At 31.8% G+C, this 26,114-nt stretch overlaps 1 protein-coding gene across 2 annotated transcripts; it reads left to right on the plus strand.

The window, feature by feature from the left end:
- Positions 1-3,285: 3,285 nt before the first annotated feature.
- LOC130805689 (uncharacterized) lies at positions 3,286-25,941 on the plus strand. 2 transcript variants are annotated; one of them, XM_057670473.1, is made up of 11 exons: positions 3,286-3,722; positions 4,803-5,086; positions 5,205-5,399; positions 9,042-9,388; positions 11,897-12,188; positions 15,175-15,333; positions 18,336-18,701; positions 19,864-19,929; positions 20,038-20,086; positions 24,525-24,648; positions 25,392-25,941. In XM_057670473.1, the coding sequence occupies exons 1-11, from the start codon at positions 3,377-3,379 to the stop codon at positions 25,480-25,482; spliced, it is 2,319 nt and encodes a 772-aa protein (XP_057526456.1). In that variant the 5' UTR covers positions 3,286-3,376; the 3' UTR covers positions 25,483-25,941. The 2 variants fall into 2 exon arrangements, with proteins under 2 accessions (XP_057526456.1, XP_057526457.1); XM_057670474.1 differs by lacking the exon at positions 11,897-12,188 and having other exon boundaries at positions 3,294-3,722; positions 9,042-9,365.
- The last annotated feature ends 173 nt before the right edge of the window (positions 25,942-26,114 follow it).

Genomic DNA, 26,114 nt, shown 5'->3' on the forward strand with positions numbered 1-26,114 from the left:
TATATATATATATATATATATATATATATATATATATATATATATATATATATATATATATATATATATATATATATATATATATATATATATATATATATATATATATATATATATATATATATATATATATATATATATATATATATATATATATATATATATATATATATATATGTATATATATATATATATATATGTATATATATATATATATATATATATATATATATATATATATGTATATATATATATATGTATATATATATATATATATATATATATATATATATATGTATATATATATATATGTATATATATATATATGTATATATATATATATGTATATATATATATATATATGTATATATATATATATGTATATATATATATATGTATATATATATATATGTATATATATATATATATATATATATATATATATATATATATATATATATATATATATATGGCAAAATTATAAAAAACTATCTAATATACACCCCATTTTGCAAAAAACTACCTTATGTAAAAGTTTTTGCAAAAAACTACCTTATATAATACAATTGTTTGCAAAACACTACCTTATAACGGTTTGTGGCCTTTGACCGCTAACTTTAACTGTTGACCCGCATGTGACACTCACGTGATGCTTTAACCCTAAAATTATAAAAAACAATAAAATTGGTATCAATAGAAATTACCTTGTGTATATCGATTAAGAACAATTACAATGTGACCTATAATAGAATAACAAACAATCAGTACACATAATCAATTTTCCAAAAAAAGGTTAAAAATAAACATAAACAACACCATTAATAGGGATTAATTTCGTGAACTAATATACCTTGAATGAAGAGATAATGCAAAAGCTTGGAGCTTGAAGAAAATGAAGAAGAAAGGACTATGGAAAATTTCGTTGGATTCAAAGCTTAAATTTGTGTGTTTCAAATGAAGAAGAGAGCAAAAGCTTGAAATGAGAAAACTTGAAGGAAGCAAATTCGTGGGTTTGAGGCAAATGAAAGTTAGGTTTAGAGGCAAAGTGTTTAAAGTAGTATATACTATTATGTCATAAGTGGTGAGTTTTTTTGCAAAAAAAAAAAAAGATATGGGTATATGCTGCTTTTCCAAGAAATCCGCAGCATATAATGTGTTATATGTTGTGTTTTTCTTGGAACCGCAATATGTACTCTTTTTTTTCCTTGTTTTTTCTATCTATTTTATGTTGCAACTTTTAAAAATCGCAGCATCAGTTTCGCAGCATTAGTTTTGCAGCACTTTATGATTTTTCCACTAGTGCAAATTGGATAGATCAATAATATTTAGCAAGTTTTAAGAAACCACAAAAATGAAATTAAGGTTGAACAAAATCAAAACTAATTATTAATCAACAAATACCAATTATAAATTCATAATAAGTCAATAACTACCAGCAAAAAACAAAAAGAAACGTTAAAAATTGGCACAATTTGACATACCTAATTAGAAAATGCGGCAACAATTTCTTTTATTTCTTGAGAAAATTAGAAAATTTGAGAGGAAGAAATGAAGGAGGAGCAGGAGATTGAAAAAACTGAAAAATGGTGAGAAACAAATTAGGAAAATAAGAAGAGAGGCAGTGTGATGGAACATGGGTTGTAGAATTGCTGAGAGAAAGGAAAATGGGTGCTTGATTTTTTCGCATTTTGCTTAGTTTTTGGGTTTGCTTTTGACTTTTGGCTTGTTAGTTAGTCAAACAGTCAAAAAAATGTTTGGTAAATAATTTTTATAGCTGGTGAAAAGCCAGCTTTTAAGCTAAATGAAAAAGCAACTCTATCTAGCTTTTTGGTTGGCTTGTTAGCGTGTCAGCCACTATTTCTCTAATAAAAAGCCAACAATCAATACTCAAATTTACCTAACATCTCCATAAACAACTAGTTTTTTCAGTTAACTTAAAAAGCCAACAAAAACAACAAACATTTCTAGCTGGTTAAATAAGCCAAATGAAACAACCAACAACCAACATCCAACAATCAATTGCCAAACATCCTAAAGATAGAAGGAAACAACGAGTTTACTGTTCAAAACCAAAAACTTTTGGTTAGAAATAGTAATAAATAGTGGTGTGGGTTTGTAAACGTTTTAGATTTAAAGATTTGCAATCAAATTTCTAACTAGGTAGCAGATGTCTGAATTTTCGTCTACCATTATAAATAAGTAAAGATTTTATTCATTTGTGGTTTTAGGAAAAATTGTAAAGAATAGATGAGTTTTAATCCATTGCTTAACTAAAGTAGAAGATGAACTACTATAATTGAAAGGCGAGAAATCAAGAGAAATGAAAAAGGACATTGAATTCTGTAAGTTCTAAAAACTGAAAAAGCAATTTTTGCAGCTAACCTTTTTTCATTCGAAAAGGAAGAAGTTGAATCAATGAATTAGTTACCGAAAAATGTATCGTCAATCAGTAATCGCCCTACTAAATTTTTCAAAAATTAAAGTTAAAAGGTTCGAAAACAAACCTCATGAACAACAAATAAGGACTTTAACAAACTCTTCCAACGTAAAGCATTGACATTATGCGCATTTAATATTAGTTGAGGCCCCTTTATTTTGGGGCCCTATACGGTTGCCTGCCTTGAATGTGTAAAACGATCCTGGTAATTAGGAGTAGTTGCATAATTAAAGAGAGTAATTAAAGGGTACAAGTGAAGAGATTAGAAAGAAATGTGTTGGTCTGCATGCAAAATCGTCCCAAATATATAGGGAAACATTCCAACGACTATATTTCAAGTTCCGACAAGTTTTTTTAGATGGTTCCATGGCGCTGTGCGGTTTCGATTCACAGTTTTGGTTCATGTCATATCTGTTTAACGGTTTTGTTAATTAAAGTTTTATAACCACCACAAGCTCGCGGTTCAGATCGGATCCATGCAATGTCAGTTCGAACGGGCTTTTAAGCGATTCAATTCTACTTTCTAGCTAACTAGCTTATGAGGGTATGACCATCTCTACGCTCTAGCACAAACGGAAATTTTGGTTTGGAAAGACATCACATGGGATGGGACTGGAAAAGTCGAGGCTGTTTATTGAAAAGTAAAGGGGTGTTTGGCACAAGGGATTTCATGGAGGGAATGAGATTTTGGGATAAAAAAGTTTCAAGTCTTTATTTGTTTAAAGGAAATGTAATTAGAAACTGAGACTAAAATTCATAAAAGTCTCCAAGAAAAATATCTTAAAGAATATGATATTTAAATTAAAACTTTCAGTTTCATTAATTTCTTTCAAATCAACATATGCCAAATAAAAAATGAGACTTTATCCTCAAAGTCTCGTCTCAAATACCAAACAGCCTGTAGGAGTAATAAATTAATTCGACGGGGCGGAAAATGAGATGTTGCATTTATCGTCCCAAGTAGGAGTAATTGGGTTTTTCAGTTCCTATTTAAAAATTCAGTCAAGGTTGAGGTTGTGTGTTGCTGTACCCGTTAATGGCTACTTGAAATCCCACTCCGAACAAGATCTCTCTTCCCTTTACCTTAGATATAGATACAGATACAGTTGTTCCTCGAAAAAGATGGAGTTTCCTCCTGTAGCCAAGAAAGAGAAGCATGAGATGGAGTTATTCGGCGATGTCAGAGTTGATGATTATTATTGGTTAAGAGATGATTCTCGCTCTAATCCTCTTGTTCTTTCTCATCTTCAAGCTGAAAATTCTTATACTGATTTCATCATGTCTGGTAAGTGGTAACTTCTTTATTTTAATATATATATATATATATATATATATATATATATATATATATATATATATATATATATATATATATATATTATAAAATTCTATTTAGAGTTGATTATGTTGAAACCTAATTTGTCAATTTTATTTACTTTTTTTCTATGTTTGTGGTTTTACTTTTTGTTTCAATTGTTTTGTACAAAATTGACATACTAATTCAATGTTTTGCATTTTCGGTTAGTGACTTTAGCATAGTTTTTTATAAAGTATATTCAAACTTTATGGAGTATATTTTCTGAGTGAGTTAATAGTATATTCCCTTGATGCGTGCTAACTATGAATTTGCTATACACAATGACATGTTTTATAGCCAATTTTTAAAAAATGGAGGACACTTAAAGTATTTTCATCCTTAACAAAGTTTCAAAAATATAATAAATAGAATAAAATCAAATATATTTTGACAGTGAATCTGTGAATTTTGATTTCTAACAAGATGAAAGAGTCTCTTTGTTATCACTTAAAGCAGATTTACACTGTTCTTCATTTTTGTCTTTTATATTCAAAAAATTGCAACTGTGTAAGCATATTATTACATTCCATTTTCTCTCATGTTTTTAACAATTTAATCATTTCTTTCCCAAGCATGGACAATCATATAGACCAAATCGAAATAGAAAATTTCTCATATGTACTTTTCAATTTAGAAAAATTGGTAAAAATAAACCCAAGTATTGATTAACTCAAAATAAACATACTACTATATGTGTCTTCTCAAAATAGACTTTAGTAGTTTTAGGGTTTATTTTGAGAAATCACTGGGTATATTTTGTGTTAATCTATAATTGAGTTTATTTTGAGGCTTGAGCAAATGGGTAATTGTTGAGTTTATTTTTAACATTTTTCTCTTCTATTTTTTGGGTCTAAAAATAAAGAACCATGTTTTTTTAGACTGTATCAAAATTTTGAAGCTTTCAAACACAGTATGAAATGTTGTTGCTCTTTTGATCATCAGATTATGGTTATGTATGAACTGGGGCTTGTTTTGGTTAATTCTCACACAGAAGATAATGTTTATTAGGAACCAAACAATTTGAAGAGAAGCTGTATAGAGAGATAAGAGGACGAATAAAGGAGGATGATATGTCAGTACCTTTACGAAAAGGGGACTACTATTATTATAAAAGGACACTGGAAGGGGAGGAGTATGTGCGACACTGCAGACGTTCTGCTCTTGATAATAAAGGCCAGTTCTCGGTTCATGATACAATGCCAACTGGGCCTGACACTCCTGCTGAGCAGGTTTTATTGGATGAGAATCTTAAGGCTAAGCAGCACACATACTATTCCGTTGATGCTTTTAAGGTAAATCTGCACCCTACTTATCTTTGCTTAGGCTATTGACCACGGACCATTAGGCTATTGACCCTCGGGCCATTATAGGAAAATGAGAATGTCATATTCTTTGCTCCTGTTTCTGTAGGTAAGCCCGAACAATAAGTTGATCGCTTATGCAGAAGACACAAAAGGGGATGAGATTTATACAGTTCACATAATTGACGCGCAAACTCTAGAACCCATTGAAAAGCCTCTGGTGGGTGTGACATGTGATGTGGAATGGGCAGGTGATGGGGCCTTATTGTACATCACAATGGATGAAATTCTTCGACCAGACAAGGTATCTGTTTCCTAATTGTACCATGGTTGTTTTTCCTTTTAGCAGTAATTTTAGAGTGGCTTCTATTTCAATCATCTAAATCTAACCATCATTTGGGTTTTATTGATTTGGTGGAGACAAGAATGAAAATCTTTTTGATATGGATTGGAAATGAAAATAAGTTAATGGTAGGACATTTTTTGGTCGTTCAAGTCCTAATTAAAGATAAAATACACTTACTCCTATTTAACGTAGCTTGGCGGAAGTAAGGGTCAAGTCCACAAGTAAAAGGGTACTTAGATGAGTCTATGTAGAGTTTGTAATTAACTCGCTAAATGTTTAACAAGGGGATTTCATGATGAAGACAAAATACTAACAAATCACAACAAAACACAAAGGGTTGTTTCAATGATAAGAAGTTGTCTTGATTACAATTGCGCTAATGCTCCTAATATTCTTGTTCATGGTGATTTTTACAACTTCATGTCAACATCTATGATGGCTTATTGAGAATATGACTTCTAATTCATTTTATAATTAGTCTAGCACTATGATCAACATAAGAATTGTACTCTTATTATTAGATAGTCTAATTCAATCAGAAATTGAGTTCAATTCCAACAATAGCGTTAAGAGTAGAGGAAAAAGTAGGTTTTTTCATATCATCAAGGAATGAATATTCACCAAAATGACAACTTCTATGTTCCAGTTATCAATGTTCTACAAATCCAATTGAAAATTAGATAGCTACTAATAATCAAAACTCAAAACAATCAATTTTTTTGGGTTTTCATTTGGTAATTGATTATTCACAAGATAGGACTCCTACCAATATCAAGCAATAATCAATTTGAATAAGCATAAGAAGTTAATCAACAAAGAATAGGCTTTAGGTTATGGAAATCTTACAACAAAATAAAGGAGCTAGTACCAATCTTCTTCAAGATTACTAAACAAAGCCACGATTTCCATTCGAACAAAAATAAGAATTTTACAAAACTTTAGGGAAGATGATATGGAGGATGATTTCTACGACAATTCATCCTAAATTATTTATCTAGCAAAAAGTAGGGATGAGATTACTTAACTTAGGAGGAGCAAGATGAAAAACGAAGGTGGATGCTGCAAAAAGGATTCCCAACTTGCTTCAATACCTTATTGTCTCTCAAACAATTAAACTAATTTGCAAAACAAAGATGGAAAACTGAATTTAAGAGGTTGAGCAACAATTGGTCGTGTGGTGCCACAAAGACCTTCTCGAGGTGCAATAAATCTCGCGGGGTGCGATGAGTTTTTGAACATGCAGGGTGTAAGGTGCGAGTCATTGTTAGAAATTTTCGGTCAACTTTAAACGGCCGCCATTTCTTGCTCCCGTATTGGAATCGGGAAAATGATATGTTGTTGGAAATCTCTTGAAGTCTAGTTTCCAACCCCTCTAGTTTTGCATCAATCCGTTTTGTAGATTAAGAGTTATGATCATTTCATTGACCATGTGTCCAAATCTAGAGGAATAACTGTTTCTTTGGAAGTTAGCACTTCCGTTTCCAAATTTCAGCAACCCAAGGACTAGGAAAACCAAAATTGAGAATAAGAGTTCTAATAATATAACTTTATAATAATATTAATAGCACTAAGTTATTTATCCTTTCCATAATGCGCTATTTAATGCTAATAATGTATGTATAACTTCACCTATGTTACTTGGACTCGGGAACTGATGTTGAATACTAGTACGTATCTGAGTGTCGGATACATCTAATTATTCAATTGTTTTGCCTAAACTGAAGTGTCTTAAGTGTCATACCAATGTCCGAGCATCAAGAATCGAACATGGGTATGTGAAGCAAAATGAAGTATCCGAGTAACATAGAACTTCACCAGGCCCGATTGTGACTTTTCAGGGGTGTAGGCAAAATTATAAGTTGGGGCCCTTTTATATAGTTATAAAATACAGTTAAACGTAGCATTTTTTTGCCGGGAGGAAGTACTCTTCAAATAATTAGAATGGTAAAAGTACTTAATATCATTTACAATGTCCATAATAAGAGGTGAAAACAACATAAGAAGCTCTTTAAATATGTAAAAAAAGTAGAAGATATTTCCTCAAACAAAATGTTAAGCAAGTTCAATATACTTACAAGAACAATTGAATATCAAAATTTAAAAATCAAAAATTTAAAATTTTAATTTCAAATAAAATTTGAGATAATACGAACTATTCATCATATTATTCTATTAGAAAAGATTGTAAACTCTATGTGTAGTGGAGTAATATACCAATGATTATTATACTTGAAACACAAGCGAAACAAGTGAAGGCCATACAGTATCACTGTGTACTCGCCCACATTAGATCATTACCTATCTCTATTCACAATTGGACTCCTTTATTATCTTGATGAGAATCATACTGAAAATCAGAATTTAAATCAATTAATCTCGAATTTGAAGTCCATGAAGATTTAGATTTGTAAAATCAGATTGAGAAACACATACAAGATCATGAACTGGTAAATTCAAAATTTGTAATTCCAAAGATTCACTTCTCCAACGATAATAAGTATGAACCCCAAATTCGTAATTCCAAAGATTCACCCAATCAATACCAATAATCGGTGAAGAGATTTAGGTTCATTCAAATTGAGAAAGAATTTTTTAATTATTTGAGAAAAATAATTGTTGTTTCTTAATCTTGAAATATTGGAGTTGGAGAAATTATGTAGGATAATGTTGAACCCCAGATGAACTTAAGAGTTGAAGACAAAAAAAGTTACTTTTACCTCCCCAATGCCATTATTTCTCTATTGCTTCCCAAAGCCACTAATTTGATTGCCGTGTTTTCTACTGCTTCTTTATGTCATTTACTTCCTTTTCCATTGATCATTTTGGGGCTTTTCCATTCCCAACAGTTTTATGTCAAATGGGTCCCTATTCAACCTTATTTGTTCCTTTCAAAGTTGGGCCCTGGGCGGTTGACCTCGTGGCCTAACCCCAAGGTCGAGCCTGAACTTCATTATATCAGTTTATCTTGAATTCTCAAACTCAAACTTTGACAATCTCATATAACTACCATGAATACTACGCCTAAGCTATTTACAAAAAAGTACCAAGATTAGATCTCAAATCTTTTTTATAATACACTAACTAACAAACATATGTATAACTTCACTATATCAATTTATCTTGAATTCTCAAACTCAAAGACTTTGACAATCTCATATAACTACGATGAATACTAGTCTGAAATGGTGTTTGTTTTGTTAAAAACCAACAATGGAAACCAATAGCATCAATAATCCAACACTATCTGAAAAATAAAAATATGTTGACCCCATTATATTGGTAAATTTACAAGCATAAAAGTAATAAAATCATACAAAATTATGAATATTAGTGATACGAAGCTCAAATGTTATCCTTATTACATAATGGAATCCCATATTGGCTCCTTTATTAACTAAAAAGGAAACGGAATGATAACTAATTAGTAATAATATTGTAATAACATGAAAGATATGATGTAATTCACTTTTGAGGTGGATATGTTACTAGGTGTGTTATGCTTGTTAAGCCCTATTTCTTTTAGATTAATATATTTTTTCTAATCAACCTTTGTCGTAGAATTTGCATTGATGAGCCTTTTTTGTCCTATTGAACTAATAGGTGTGGTTACATAAGTTGGGAACAGAACAATCCAGTGACTGTTGCCTTTACCATGAGAAGGATGAAAAGTTTAATCTTGATCTTAATATTTCCGAGAGTGAGAAGTTTTTGTTTGTTTCATCTGGAAGTAAAACTACAAGGTTTGTCTTTTATTTTGACACTTCAAAACCTGAAGAAGGTCTCAAGGTTTTGGCTCCAAGGATTGAAGGTGTATCCATATATGCCAGTCATCGTGGTGGTCATTTCTTTATTAGACGAAGGACTGATGTGTGCTTCAATTCAGAGTTGCTAGCTTGTCCACTTGAAAATATTTCTGCAATGAAGGTTCTCCTCTCTCATCGGGAATGGCAAGACTTCTGATGATTTTCCTTCTTTAACCATTAATTTTAAATTTTAATGAGTCATATGCCTTCTTTTTTACCTGATTATATGCATGAATTTCTTTGAGTGCAACATAAGGTGACCACTCATCTAGTTGTAGGCTAAGGTGTTTTCTTTTTTTATCTATTTGATGTTGCTTGGTCTGCCTTTAGATTATATATGGACTATAGATTGTAGTTACGTTTTATTTTTGATGTAATATGGCACTTAAGGAGATGAACTTGTAATAATGCTTTGGATACTGGTTTGTGATCAAAATTTTCACTTTGGGTGTGTTTGGATGAAAGGAAATGGAGGGAAAGGAAGGGGAGAGATTTCATAAAATTGGATTCACTCCCTTTGTTCTGATTTTGAAAACAAGAATCTCTTAAAAAAGTTATTCAAATTGTCTAACAATAACTTTTCAAAATTGTAAACGTCTTAAATTTTTACTTCTAATAACAAATTATAGAGTTTATACTAATACATACATCATAACTATAATTCTATACAAACTGAAACTAATAGCTAAACTAGACTTGAAAAAAAAAACTAATACATGATAAGTTAAAATTAATACAAAGGAACTAAGGAAGTAAAGACACAATGGAAAAAAGTTCACTTGCTACATCAGGATTTCTAGAATATAGACTAATTACAACTGTATACAGCGTACTTGCAAAACTCACCGATTGTGACTCCTTGTTGCGGCCTTGATTTCGAAAATAAGCGACAAGTTGTCGCCTTTCTTGCGTTGAGTGGGTGCAAACTTGTCATGGCCACTATTTTTCTGCTAGCTTGCTCCATTACCAATAAGATCGAATTCTCACTCTTCCATGATCCATTTATCCCATTTTATAAAATTGACCCTCAAATCTGATAAATCGTCAAGGCAATAGGGCTCAATTTTTTTAACTTCAAAGTTCACTCGCGTCAATGATACTAAAATCTATAAGATAAGAGTTGGGATCTTTTTTATCTTTCCCACAAAAGGGTCTTGTTTCCTCTATTAGCTTTTTATCTTTCTTGAGAATTTACCATGCTTGGCATCTACTCACACTAGCTCACCTTCAATGAAGGTGTGATTACCCTGCATAACTTTAGTTTTCGATTAATGCGACATGCCTCATCTCTTCCCCCTATTTCTAGCTGTGTTATAGGTTTAAGAGCAACCTTTTTAAATCTATAATTTAGTTCGTAATTATTATGTTGTCTTTACTCCATCAAGCGCCACCGCTTATCATATTTCCATGGCCTCCCAACACAAAATTAGATGTGATCATTAAAATCCCATCACATTCTAGAACATCAATGTAAGGTCCAATAGCAAACTTCAGTTGAACTTTTCTACGTACACTTACGTTTAGCATCATCAAAGATCTAACAACTTCATTGTATATGAATGCCGCATTATCTACATAGACTAATATAACTTATCCACCACTTATGCTTAAAGCCTTTTCTCACATTCTTGTCACCATTGCCACTAACAACATAAGCGAACAAATTTCTCCTCGTACTTCACATTTGGAATGGAAAAGATTTTTCGATTATTCATTGTTACTTTCAGCAATTCAAGTATGAAACTCCATCCTTGATAACAATGTCAGACCACTTGCTCCAACTCTACTTCGATCTCTTCCTTCTCAAGTGTGATCTCCTCAATCTCCATCCTTGAGCCGATATGTTTAGCAAAGAATTCTTCACTTCCTATTTATTTTATTGGCTGTTCACAACAATCCTCACTTAGGAATAATAGCATGGCATAAACTTCATGTAGCTCCATGTTTTCTATGCACGTTTTATGACACTCCCTTGCATGTTGTGACAGTTAGCATTTCAGGAAAGACACTTTATATCCATTAGAGGTATATTGACAATTACTTTTACCATTACATAATAGTAATACTGGCTTGCTGTATTACTGAAATCATTTTTGCCTCTATAATCTTTCTATGGTCCATATTTAACATGGTCCTTAGCTTTCTTGCATGTGTAATACATGCTAGCTCCATACCGATGAGATAAAATCTTCCTTTCTTCCATGAACTTGTTCAACTTTATCACCTAAAATAAATAATATTGCTTCTTGCTTTACTAGTATTGTCAGGTATATGCTTTCTTGAAAAATAATGTTCAGCGTACATGAGTAGCCATAACATTTGCTTTAGTGTTGTATGTGGTGGAGTAATGATTGCCTTTAGGTCGTAAATAGCAGTGCACCCAAGAAGACTACTTAAAATCAAGGGTGTCAAAAGTGTTTACCTTTTGTGGTTGAGAAGAAGATATTAAGGTAAAAAAGTATTTGTTAAATTTTGGCATCTCGTAAAGTATCAACTTAACATTTAGTGAACTGTGTTTATTGAAAATTTCCTTATAGCTCCATTGGAATTTGGAAGTAATTAAAAGCTTCGGAGAAGCATGCTCCACTGTACTTTTTCATAAGTCATGTATTATGTTTGTCTAAGAATGGAAGTTGGCTCATTTTTATGCAGCGTAAAAATCGCAGCCTTCCAGCTTTTTTTGAACCATCTTGTTGTACTTGAGCGTGAAGGTGGTCTCCTTAAGGTTGTCGTATATCGTCTTCCTGACATTAGTCAATCACTTGTAAACCTTTCTGAAGGGCGCAATGTTGACTTTGTTGATCCTGTATATGATGTGCACCTTTTGGAGTCGCAATTTTCTTCCAATGTTTTAAGGTTTTCATATAGTTCCTTGAGGACTCCATCTTCTGTATATGACTACGACATGGACAGTGGAGAGTGTGTCTTGAAGAAAAGTAATACGGTAAGTATTCTGAATGCTCTTTTACTTCTTAACCTTATTGTAAGGTTGGTATTCAAGATCTTACAAGCTTAAAGACGATAAAATTTCTCTTTAGTAGAATTGTAGTTGAGACCTTTCCCCATTTAAGATTTGCATCTTTTTTTTTCTTCTTTCAACATCTTTTTGTCGTGTTTAGGAAGAATTTTTTGTTAAAATACTATTGACTATACTAGTTTCTTTATTTGATTTGCAGTGGGAAGCTTTTATGAATATTTTTTCAAGTTTTCTTTTATAATTCTTTGTTTTGGTAACATTTCATCTATATATATCTGTATATATCATATATACTATACTAAAAGAAAAACCAATAACGACTAATGTCATGTTCTCATGCAATGTTTTCCAACCTAAATACTTGCAAATAATTATATCTTTGTCTCAAAAATTAGATGTAAGCATTTAATATTTTCGTAAATAGAAAAAGAGATGATTTAACAAAAATTGATGATATCACCACATAAATGCAATAAATAAGGAAAAAGATAAATTAATGAAACCAATTTAGTTTATTTTATAGGAAATGGGTAATCGCCATTGAATTTTCAAAGTGCATTGCACAAGAGTCAAGCTAGTCATGGGCTACAATAAAAATGCCTTGTTAAATCATTTAACCTTCTTGTTTATGTGAAGTTGTAGATGATGATTTTTGCAATTTGTTATTAAGAGTCAATTGAAAACTACTTCTTTGTTATTACAAGGTAAGGTTGCGTACATTCAACCCTTCTATACCTTGTGCGATTCTATATGAGAGCCAACTTAATGTTATTGAGGTAATGAAATATTGTCATAAGGCTTTCTTATACTAACATTATAGAGCCTTATCTTGTGATATTATTTACTCCCTCAGTTCTTTTTTATTTGTCCACTTCAAATTTGTCCACTTTAAGAGAGAGAAATTTAAATTCGATTTTTGAAGTATATACTGAAATTAAAATATATTCGTGTGAGATCTTGTTAGATTCGTTTTGATGTAAAGGTTTTTTAATATATAATTTTTATAATCTTTTGTGATGCGTACTTAGAGATATTAAAGCTAAAAATTTGCTAAAAAATGCGTGTAGAAGGTAAAATGGACAAACAAAAAGGAACGGAGGGAGTAGTATATAAATTTGCTAAATTATTTTATGTTGGAATGTAAAATCTCATAGAAACAATTTTAATATGGATACTATATGTCTTAGTAGTTGAATAAAGCAAACAAAGCTCGAGTACTTGTTTAATCTTTGTTATTTTTGGAACTATAAGGTAAAAGCAATCCAACAAGGGGTGACCATGTTAGCACTTCCTAGAAATTGAATTTTCGTTCAAAAACTACTTAACATGCTATGATGAGTCATAGTCTCTTGTAGGGTCAAGAAAGTATGTGAAAATGAAACAAATTTAGCTATTGGAAAATAAAATATGGGTTGTACTCTTGTTTTAAAGTAGGTTAACAAAAGTTATGAGGGAAATAATATCCCATAACCTCATTTGTATGACTATTATCTAATGTAATTGTGAATGTACGCCCCTCCTAGAGGTGATTTCCAATTGGGAAAACCTCATTAATGTAGTTGAAAAATTTACAATTAATTTTTTTGAAATATTCTACTTAAAAAAAGATGTGTTCATATTTTTCTTTTTGTAAATTACTTGGTATGTTGGTGATATGTGATTTTTTTCAATTTAATATAATTGATGATTATGTTCGTAAATGTGCAATCTGTTTGGCTTAAAATTGTTAAGTATGCTAGGATAACTTTGGAAAATTAAATGTCATCCTTTTGTTTTTCCTTGGAAAAAATTATGATACACTTTAGTGTGTTGTATAATATCAACCATAGAAGCACAAAACACGGATCGCCTTTTCAGATTTTGGTTTAAACCATTCATATCGGGAGGAATTGTGTATCAGAGCCGATGGTAGCGTTTCCTTTTTGATACCGTCAAAGTTTTCTTAATCTTCTTAACTTTTGGTTGATTGAAACCCTAAAGAAGGTATAGTTAAATTGAAAAGGAGACAAATGGAGGAAAAAAAGGAGTAGAAGACTTATTATCCATTATGTTATTATTTTTTTTTATTTTCTTCCTTCTCGAATAGTTTCAAGCTTCTCTTGCTTTATCTTATGGTCTTTCTTATGGAGGAGAAGGAGATCAAGATTTTGCTTCCTCTACCCCCTTTTTTCTTTTCTTTTTCATAGTTGGATTTTACTTCTTCCTAATTTTCTTTATTTTTTATTGCTTTTCATTTGGCTATATGCCTTCTTTATATATTCTAATTTTTAATTTACTAGTAGTATATTAAAAGGTAGCTAGACAGGTAAATAGAATGTTTATTTTTATTTTTAGTTTAAATGATTATTGTTGCTAATATGCATATTAGAAAATATCAGTCTAAAATTAATACGTTTTTTTTTTTTTTTTTGCTAATTTCGTGTCCCTGTCTGAGTGCAAATTTTTTTTATAATGCCCCCATGTTCTAAATTTTCATGCATTGCAAAATGAAAATTTTGGACATGTGTACGTTACCATGTCATCTAGGTTGAAATTAAGACTTGACATTATTGTTGTTGTTGTCTTGTCTAATGATGGCAGGTTTTTTATGCTTGTTACTTATGTGCCTTTCCTAAGACGCATTGGTAACTCATGTGCCACTCAAGACTTTGTACGCAATTTACTTAATGTTGTACTCTCTATGCCCCATTCCTAGACCATTTATGTGGTCATAAATGGCTTTAGTTATTTCTTGAATTCTAATTTATGGTTATAACTTATTATGATAGCCGTAAATTATTCAAATAATGTAGAGAATGTCTACTATTTTATATGAAGAGATTTTATGTTCGATTTGCTCCTTTCTTTTTCCCTTTTTTGTTCTTCTGTAATATTTTCCTCTTGGTGTGTTTGCATGTTTAAATCTAACAATCAATATAAATGTAATATTTTATAGAATTTACTTATGTTTCAGGTTTTAGGTGGTTTTGATGCATCAAATTATGTGACAGAAAGAAAGTGGGCTACTGCATCAGATGGCACACAAATTCCATTATCAATTGTCTATCGAAAGGATCTTGTCAAGCTTGATGGTTCTGACCCATTATTATTATATGGCTATGGATCATATGAGGTGACCCTTAAATAGGCCTTTTGTTTTTATTTTCAGTAAACTCAATGAGTATTGTTTGTTGTTTGTAATCTCATGTCCTTTAGTGATTTTATTAAGAGTTGTGATTTGATCTTACGAAGGTAACTATGCTAAATAGATACTTATGTTATACATGATTTTTTTAATATAGTGATAACTAATTTATGTAGTACTTATTTATCCAAAAATGTTTTTCAAATAACTCATTAATTTTTGCAACTATTAACATTGAGCAATGAATAGACATAAATAATTCGTTATTTGTAAATTGTTTCAATATTAAATTTAGTAGCTGCATAATTATGATTTAAATATAGTAAATATGCAATTTGTTTTTATGGATGTTATGAATTTGCACCTTTTTTTTCATTTATATATATTTTTACTAAATTACTCGATGTTCACTTTCATTTTAGTTCTTATATGATATCTTAAGTGAAAGTTAATAAAATATTTTGAACATTTGCTTAGCAACTTCAAATAAATTATTTAAAACCTGGTACAATTACATATATCATGTCAACTAAATTTTGTTAGTCATTTTTTGTTATCTCGAAGCAAAAATATTTTGTCCAACTTCTAATAATGCATCAAAATCAATCAAAAATTAGAAAAACATAGATATTGTATATAATCATCATTACAACTATCTAACATATTAATGTAATCGTATACAACTGTATATATTGAATCTTAAATTGAGATTGATACTTAATATGTTAGTAGTTTTCTTATGCTAAATTATTCAAAAATATTTTACCTTTGATATGTTGCATATATATTCATATTTAACATACTATATATATATATATATATATATATATATATATATATATATATATATATATATATATATACATATATACATATATATACATATATACATATATATACATATATACATATATATATACATATACATATATATATACATATATATATATATATATATATATACATATACATATATATATACATACATACATATATATATACATACATACATATATATATATATATATATATATATATATATATATATATATATATATATATATATATATATATATATATGTAGGGGCAGAATCAGGTGAAAACAACTAAAGTGGTGAAAACTGAAAACCAGACTGACATATACATATTGTGGCAACAGGTGTACTTATTATCTTATAGGGTAACATATTTTTGTAAAGGAAAAAGTTTATATTATTTACAGAAATAGCATCCGAATATGTATACTTTTCAAGCATCTATGTACACCTTTTAGAAAATATCCAATTATTTACAAAATTTTCATAGGAATATGTATACCATTTGAGCTTTATGTACACCTGTTTTCAATTTTCACAACTTTAATTGGTTTTCACGTGTTCATATATATATATATATATATATATATATATATATATATATATATATATATATATATATATATAATAGGGTTTGGATCATGTGAAAGCCAATTAAAATGGTGAAAACTGAAAACAGGGGTACATAAAAGCTCAAATGAACTACATATTTGGGTGGTAGTTTTGTAAATAATTAGACATTTGCGAAATAGTGTACATATATGCTTAAAAGGGGTACATATTCAGAGGACATTTTTGTAAATAATATGAACTTTTTTTCTTCACAAAAAATATGTACACCGTATAAGATAATATGTACCCCTTTATCTTTTGTATTTTTACACATTTTTAATGTACTACTCATAAAATATTGTAGATTTTATAAATATTGGAGATTTTATCAATTAATTAGATGATTTTATTTATGATGTAACTGCAGTAAGTCAATCTTAGTGTAATGGATATTATTATTTTTAATATCTACTAATTGAAAATTAAATTAGATTTGCAGCTTGGGCAAGAAAATCATCATCTATTTTATATCTTGGTCAATATTTATTTGATGTAGTCAGATGATAGAGGGGGTATTTGGTAAATGCGTTTTGGATTGACAAAAGGCTTTTGGTTGGTCAAAAAGCCAAAAATCGTGTTTGGTAAATGACAAAGCTGGTTTTTTAAGCCAAATCCAAAAAGCTAACTTGGTTGGCTTTATTCATTGGCTTTTGGCATATTTTTTATCTAATAAACGACCAACAATTAATACATAATTTTACCAAACATCTTAAACAACCGGCATATCTAGCTAGCTTAAATGCCTACAACAAAAGACAATACTTCCAGCTGGTTAAAACAAGCCAACTAAAAATGTCACCAGCCAACAATCCACGTCCATTTGCCGAACATTCCATAATCTCATTCAATTTTCCATTTTACCCTTAAAAAAGGTGAGAAAATTTTTAATAAGTCTACATGGGTCTAATCCATTTCTTCTTTGGTTATTGTATATGATTATTACATAGATTTGTTGAAATGAAACATTTTCTTATCTATTCTTCTTCAAAGCAATTATCTACATTTAGACTAGTGAGCAGTGAACATTGTGTTGAAATTAAACTTGATATTTGATTGATGTCTTGATGTAATGTTTTCTTTTTTTTCCACTAGCTTTGTTGAACTCTTCTTAAATGGCTGGCTAGGAAATATAGTACATTATAGCTTTTTTTCATGGATTTATAAATTTTATACCCTATTGCCATCAAGCATTGTTATAGGAAATAGATGCAACCTTGCCATATTGATGGTAACATCTTTTTGGTGGACATAAAGTTGGATGTGAAACTCATTCCAAAGTATTTTTATTGATTGAATTGAAAGAAATCTCTCCTTCTTGCGCTAAAATAGCTCTGACCCTTTTTATTCATATGCCACTTGCTTGTTAAAATGTTACCTCCTCTCCCAAGTCCCAACCTTCTCCCTCCCTATTGGCCTCTCCCTCCTACTTTTGGCAGTGATCAAGAGAACATCCTGGCTTTGACTGAAGTGACTGAAGGCCTTCTGCTGGACATTTCTGCACAAAACCTATTTATGTTAGGAGTTATTTATTGATGCTTTTGTTTTTGTCATATGTCTTTGCAGATATGCATTGATCCATCTTTCAAAGCGTCAAGATTATCATTGTTGGATCGTGGTTTTATATTTGTGATAGCACATATTCGCGGTGGTGGAGACATGGGGAGGAAATGGTATGAGAATGGAAAGTTTTTGAAGAAGCTGAACACGTTTACTGATTTTATAGCATGTGCGGAGTATCTTATAGAGAATAAGTTTTGCTCAAAGGAAAAGCTCTGCATACATGGGAGAAGTGCTGGAGGATTGCTAATTGGTAGCGTCTTGAATATGCGACCTGATTTATTCAAGGCAGCTGTACTTGGTGTACCTTTTGTTGATGTTTTGACAACAATGCTTGATCCTTCGATTCCTCTAACGACTGCAGAGTGGGAGGTAACATTTATATTCTTTCTTAAAGTTAATGGTGTATTAGCATGTTTAACTTTTAGAGGTTTACACTTTCCCTTGTTATTGTCTCTTGGCTTGAATTATTGATGGAACTTTATTGAAACAGGTAGAATTTTGATAAATGAAATAGTGATTATGTTTGTAATATGTAACACAACAAAAATGTAGCTCAGGTCACAGAAGTCCTATGGTTCTTGCTAGTTGATAGTTAAGTTTTCCTCAAGCCAAAAGTTAACATGCACATATGCGCTTCCTTTTGGAAACTGTCATCGACTTTTGAAGTTCACAATAGACCACATTGAAACTAAAGAAGTTCTCAAAACCAAAAGGAAAAGGTCTCAATTTCTATTAAAGAGATCTATTCATAATGCAAAATTTTATGAAATAGTTTTTGTTCAGAAACTTAGCGCTTTTGAAAAAAGTGGTAAGTTTTACCATTGGACCTAACAAGATCTATTTAGAAGTAATTTTTTATGTTTCCGCCTTCCCTCTGTTTGAGGTTCAAAACTCCGTTTTTCAGATAGATTACAAGGGGAGGGAAAGGGCTTAGTGACTTCATTCTAATGGAAAGCTTCTGCATCCTAATAACTATGTTAACTACCTATTCTATCAAAAATCATCAAAACTTTGCAAGATACTAAGTGTGTTTAAATTTTATTTTTCCATTCAAATAATTTAGAGGATTGTTATTGTCAAAACAGTTTTAAAGATGATGCATAATTGTTACTTCAATTTTCGTTCATCCTTGGTAGATAAACTTTCTTGAAGTTGAGGATTTTCTTATTCATCATTGCATTTTTAGAGGTTGTTGAGGTTATCACTATTCGGTGAAGAAGGATTATTATAATTTATTTCGGAATCATGAAATTGAAAACGAGGATCAACTTTTTGTCAGGGAATACAAAGATCATGATTCAAATCAGTATAGTGGATTATGAATTAGACAAATTTGTGATTCAACGTCCTGTGGGTCATAGAATGTTGTTTCAGAATTATAATATTTTAGTTCAAGATTAATACTAGACTAGAAACTTTTTATCCTTGCTTTTAATTTATGTACATCATTTCCCTTAAATCCCTTATTTTTGTTGATTTGTTCAACTTGAAGCTTTTATAAATAACTCTAGTATGATATATGTTATTACAGGAATGGGGTGATCCTCGAGAAGAGGAATTCTATTTCTACATGAAATCATATTCACCGGTGGATAATGTGAGTGCTGCAATGTTTATTGTGGGATTGACATTTGGATTCACTGGAATGTCCATATTTGATTCTAGAGAGTTGTTATTCTGATTTATAAATTAACTGTTTGAGCAGGTTAAAGCACAAAACTATCCTCATATACTGGTAACAGCTGGATTACATGGTAAGTAACATTTAAAGGTTTGTCCTGCACTTTATGTTTTACCAAGAGTTGATTAGAGATATGATCAATGGTAAGTAGAACTCTACTTATAGTCTTATGGTACTTTTTAAAACCTTTTTCAATATCCTTGATCTCTCGAGGTTCTATAACTTCCAGTCACCTCAGAATCTTTCTGGTTCTTCACCTTTGCGATGCGAGCATAGATTAGAAAACTTTTAGGACTTGGCCTATATGATATGATGTGACCTTGTTTTAGCAGTATGATGGATACTTGGACGAAATTCACTGATCACTTAGAAGAGGAGGTGAATGTGTCCAAACTTCAAGGAGGTGACATCTGAAGTCAACTTGACTCAAATTGAAATGAATTTGGAGGTTCTGCCACAGGGGTAAAAAAAATTGTTTTAGTGGAACGTTATACCAATTTGAAGGAATAAGCCTTGATGGATGTGTATTCAAGAGTGGAAACAACATTATGCTTCTTTTTATTTTTCAAGTTTTGAAGAGAATATCAAAGTGATGGTGCTAGAGTTGGTGGGTGATGATAAACTTTATTAGGATAACAGACTTGTTGACGATTGCTTTCATCACTTTACATGAGATTTGGATTTAACAAAGAAAGTTGAATTTGGCGTCCACACTCCACTCACTAGAGCCCAAAACTAGATTTGACCCTAGAACAATTGATGGAAGACCATAATCCTTAATTAACCCTTTTCGTCCGTCTCCAACCCACCTAATGCATCTGAAAAAAGTCCAAATGCCAAACATCTTGGAGAGCTAAACCCTTTTTTTGCTAAAGGAGTTTTATGATATAAGGTAAATTGGGTTGCATTTTCAGAGTAATGGAAAATTGACTATCGACTACAATTGCTGCGATTCCTCTCAATCACGGAGATCAGGATGGATAAAAAGGGCTTACATGGATGCGTTAAGAACTTGGATAAATCCTCTTCAGAAATTTCTCTACATTCAGTGGTCATGAACCTGAAGACCATGAAATTAGCGGTTTAAAAAATGAAGTAGTTTTGATTATTCAATTTGGGTCACTATTTATTTCACATTATGTAGTTTTGGAATTTCTTACTATATCAAGCAAAGGTGAAGCGATTAAGGGAAAGGTTGAATTGGCAAGGTTAAAATATTTGAGAGTGTTCATCCTCTTGCTTTTTTCAATGCGATATTTTTGGTCTTATACTCTGATCACTAGGTGGACTGGTGACAGTGGTGACAGTGTATAAGGTTGTAAAAAATTATGTAATTATAGGTCGTCTCATTGAGAGAATAAATGTTTTCCTTAAAGATAGAGAAAAGGATGAGGTTGGATCTTGGTGAAATTAATGCGTTTTTTGCATAATCTATGATCAAACTCACATGTCGTTGAGTACCTAGGCTACATGTGAACTTTCTATGTTGTTTAGCATAATCTGCACCCGAATAAATTGGATATTTGATACTGTTATTAGAATATTTCCGGTTTAATTACTTGGTTTTGTGCTCATCCTTACCACAAATGAGGGCCACATAAATTTGGGTTGTAATGTCTTTATTGTGAGCTAAAAATAATCTTCCATTTTTTAAAACTTCAAAGAGAAATTATTCTGGAAAATCTTTGTTGCGAGTGTCATTGTACTTTAATGACTTCTTGGTCTCGCCTATTCTCATTCAACTAAAAACCTGATGGTTCTTGCCTTCATGGAGTTGTTTGTTGTGTGCTTAACACACACTTCCAAATAAATGGCTCATTCTGAAGATGAGTCGCGTGGTTACTACATGTTTCTCGCAAATCTGATCATCTCCTTGGGAGAAAGCCTCTTAAATGCGAGGGGTGTTATGATAAATAAATTAGTGGGGTTCAACTACAAAATATAATACACTTCCTAGGAAACCATTAGGACAATTTGAATTTACGAGTTTTAGGGGTTGTCAATTGTCAGATATCTAGGATGAAATAACTGATTCAAATGGTCCATAATATTGAAGTGGACAGCTTGCAATTTGTTCAATAATGGATTACATTGAAGGAGCCTGCTTAATTTCCATAGAGATGCATTTCATTCCCGCCACTAAATCATTTGTTCTAGCCTTACGCAATGTTGCGTCATTTTATAATTGAGTTTAATTGGTCTCTTTCCACCCCCCCTCATTCTGTAAATGTATTGGATGATTTTTTAATGGATTTTACACAAGACACTAATGTTCTAATTTGCAATCAATCAAATATTTAAACACTGCTATTTTGCTATTTCTGCAGCTTTTGTTTTCGTCTCCTTGCCATTCCTTCTTTTATTGTGTTCATGTCAAAATATTCATGATAAATTACTGAAGGAACTTCAGAGTTCTAGGTATGTAATTAAAGTAAAGCACTGGTTACCAGTTTACCACTTACCACCTTAAATGGATTTTGTGCAAGACATTTGAGTTGTTACATGGCTTTGTAAATGGTGCACCCCCGTACCAGGAAGGGAATATTGGGTGGAACGACTTAATGCGCACGTCTGTAAAATATTCTTATTATCTTGTATTTGTGTGATCCTCGTCATTTGATCTAGATGAACAAGGCGCCCATTTCAAGTGATTCTTTGGAAATCCAGCTCCTAGAGGAATGCAGTACCTAATGATTTTGTGGGACTATCTCTTGTGTGCTCAACAACTCATGTAGTAGCCAACTGATGCCCATAGGAAGGTCTAAATTGTGAAAAGTTGGAAAGTTTTGTCCACTTATTCTTCCGCTATACTGCCAGAAATCTTGCTTAAATCTACCAAAGATCGCCACTGGGTTATATAGTCCATTTACTCATACAAAAAATTGATTCCTTAGATTATACTCCCCCTGCCCCGTATAAATTGCACCCCTTCTTTTGTTTTAATATCAATTTGTAGTTGGACAATAAGATAAAACATAAGTGGATGGAATCAATGAATGGATGAGATGAATGGAGAGGGTAAATTTGTGAGTGATTAAAAGAAAGGGTGAGACTATTTCCAAAGAGGGAAATGATGCAAAGTATGTGGGACAAACTTAAATAGAAATAGGTGCGATTTCATAGGGACAAAGTAAGTAAATTGGAGTTGCTATGTACAAGCTAGGTGCTTTAAGTTCCAACCTGTATCTCCTACCATTAATGTTCAGATGAATGCCTAAGTTTCAAAAGGCATGACGCGCTATACGGGCTTAAGGGTCCCCATAACCTAGATATACTTTAAACTCAAGTGAAGGTGTCAACCTTTGGGTCTGAAACCCCCTCAAAACCAAAAAACCAAATTTAGTAACTCGAACAAAACCGAGAAAATATCCATAAATGTGATAGAAGAGAAGAAAATAAGAAGAGAAAAAAAACACAAAGAAGAGAAGAGAAAACATACCTCGTGGTTGCATCATATCAGTGAACTTCTTTTGAGGCTAAGACCAAAATTGTCAAAGAACAAATAAGAGAGCTCACCCGAAAGACTAGCCTAGTAGGTGAGAGTCCATTTACTCTCTCAACCCCACATTAGTTGCCCATACAACCGATGTGGAACAAAGTCCCATAACTTGTAGTGGCCTCAAATTCATTACAAGCTCTCCAAGGTGCTTGCAAAAGGTGCTCTTAGACGCTCTGATGTGCTCGCCTTAAGGAATCTGTTTGCTAGTCCTATCAGAACACCCAACCCAGCACCCACCAACACCCCACGCCTCACTCCTCACTGCTCACTCCTTTGGCATGCCTAGGTACACTTTTTGAAATTAAGATCAATGCTGATGAGTATTATCACGGTGGATGTACGTGTTATTTCATCTCGGCAAGTGGAAGAATCTATTATCTTTTTGTCTCTTGGGCTGTACAACTATGTGTGGTGGGCAGTTGATGTAATGACTGAACACAAGCGACCAGCCTGTGCGTTCTAGGTGCCATATAAGCGTGTACATTGGTCAGTGCATTGTAATTTTGTTATGAAAATATGCAGGAAAATGTGAAAAGGGTGTAGATAAATGTAGTCAGCAGAAAATATGCAGGAAAATGCGAAAAGGGTGTAGATAAATGTAGTCAGCAGAGAGCCAGAAATTGATGGAATAAAAGGGGATGAATGGATTGAGAGATCCACTCATCTGTGATTCTTACTCCCTTAGGAGAGATTTGGGGAACTTGAAAGCTCGGCTACTTTTAGTCTTTCTTGTTTAGAAAGCTATCAACAGAGATCGTTCTCTTCTCTCTTGCCTCGGATTCTTCCTAAAAGGTTACATATTATCCTTCATCTATCTACAATTACCTATCACCGAGTTCATTTAAAGTTCGTTGCTTGGATCCTTTCTCTCAAGAGGTTTATCTTTCAGGAGTGGCAAGCTTGATCGTGATTGTTTACACATGGCTACTTTTTTTTTAGTTTATTCTTAGGGATAGTTTTCTTGTCCAGTTGCCCCACTTCAAAATCTTAATTCATTTTGTGCCTGTGGCAGATCCACGTGTTATGTACTCAGAACCAGCTAAATTTGTTGCAAAGTTGCGGGAATTAAAGACTGATGATAATACACTGTTGTTTAAATGTGAATTTGGTGCTGGGCACTTCGCCAAGTCGGGAAGGTAATGTTTATTTCTCTTTCTATAAAAATTTCTATATGAACAAAAAAGTCTTTATTAGATTCATTTCTCTTCCTCAAAATTCTAAAGGTTTTAGTGTGTAGTAGTTCATGATTCCTTTTAAGGGATCCGGTAAAATGTCAGATATATAAACTTCCTATACCTTGATACAGTGATCCAAAATTTTCATGTACTGTTTCCCACCTACAAAAAATTTATGTGTCATGTTGGAATATTATTTCAGCTAGTCTCTTGAGAGACCGTCTCTTTAAGAGACGTCTCTCAAGCCTAACCCATTAATACTTAATTACTTTTTATATTATTCTTAATGTCTACTTACCGTATTCTTAATGCCTACTCATAATACCTTAAATGTCTATTTTTAATGTCTACTTATAATATTTCAAAAAATATATAATGGGCCGACCCAATAGAGATGGTCTCTCAAAGAGACCGTCTCTCACAAGAATTTGCGATAATATTTTGGTCAAAAGGCAAATTCTTAGCCTAATAAAACTATTTAAAGGTATTGCGGAATGAGTTTTAGAATTCAGATTGAGGAAACATTAGAGATTGTGATACAAATCTTGATATCATGACAATTATATTTATCTACTCTACATATTGTGTGTTTTACAGATACTTTTATATACCGTTAACACTTTTCTATGTTAAAGTATTTCTTGCCATTAGTTGTGTTACAACTCCATTGTAATTAATTCTTAACTAATAACTGTTGAATTCAGGTTTGAGAAACTCCAGGAAGATGCTTTCACATATACATTCCTGTTCAAGATCTTAAACATGATTCCTGCCGATGAAAATCCAAAACTGTGAAAGGCTAGTTGCCAAATTTAACCATATGGATGTTTGCAGAAGTCCATACCCCTTCTATGCCTCTGGAGGTGATTGTGTCTTCCTCAGCCATAAATGATGTTTGCAGTCCGGAAAAGCTATGTAGTCCGACACAGCTCTAGGACTCCGCCTAACCCTGGTGAGGTGCTTAGCAATTATGGTATCTGTCAATTTTATATTTTACCCAAGTTACGCATGTACTTGTACTAAAAGTGGTGCTTATTCTCTGATTATCATCAGCAATTTAAACTTGTTTTCATTTCCATTTCAACAATTTAATCTGAACTTGTTGGTTGAGAAGATCCAATATCAACAGCGTTTTTCGACTGTTGGGTAGATCGTAACAATGTAATAGCAAACAATGTAAACGGAAGAAATTAGAGGACGATAACATCCTCAGAAACATGTTTTGAATGAAGTTGCAATATTTTCATTTTGTGATTTTCCCTCTCAACTAGTACTTGGTTGTATGATACAACTTGGTAAAGATGTTGGAAATGAATGTTGGTGAAAGAAAATCAAAATCTGAAAACCACGTTAAGAATTATAATAGGGGTTGTCATTCAACCCCGAAGGTAGTCTTAGGATAGTCTAGGTTGAACACAAGGGAAAGG

The sequence above is a fragment of the Amaranthus tricolor genome, chromosome 2, assembly GCF_026212465.1.
Source record: "Amaranthus tricolor cultivar Red isolate AtriRed21 chromosome 2, ASM2621246v1, whole genome shotgun sequence".
NCBI classification, from domain to species: Eukaryota; Viridiplantae; Streptophyta; class Magnoliopsida; order Caryophyllales; family Amaranthaceae; genus Amaranthus; species Amaranthus tricolor.

Excerpts from the sequence above, each read along its gene's own strand:
- LOC130805689 (XM_057670473.1), top strand. The coding sequence starts at position 3,377 with ATGTTGCATTTATCGTCCCAAGTAGGAGTAATTGGGTTTTTCAGTTCC. Across the intron at positions 5,400-9,041 it reads AAATTCTTCGACCAGACAAG|GTGTGGTTACATAAGTTGGG; the intron begins GTATCTGTTTCC and ends TTGAACTAATAG. Across the intron at positions 18,702-19,863 it reads TAACGACTGCAGAGTGGGAG|GAATGGGGTGATCCTCGAGA; the intron begins GTAACATTTATA and ends ATGTTATTACAG.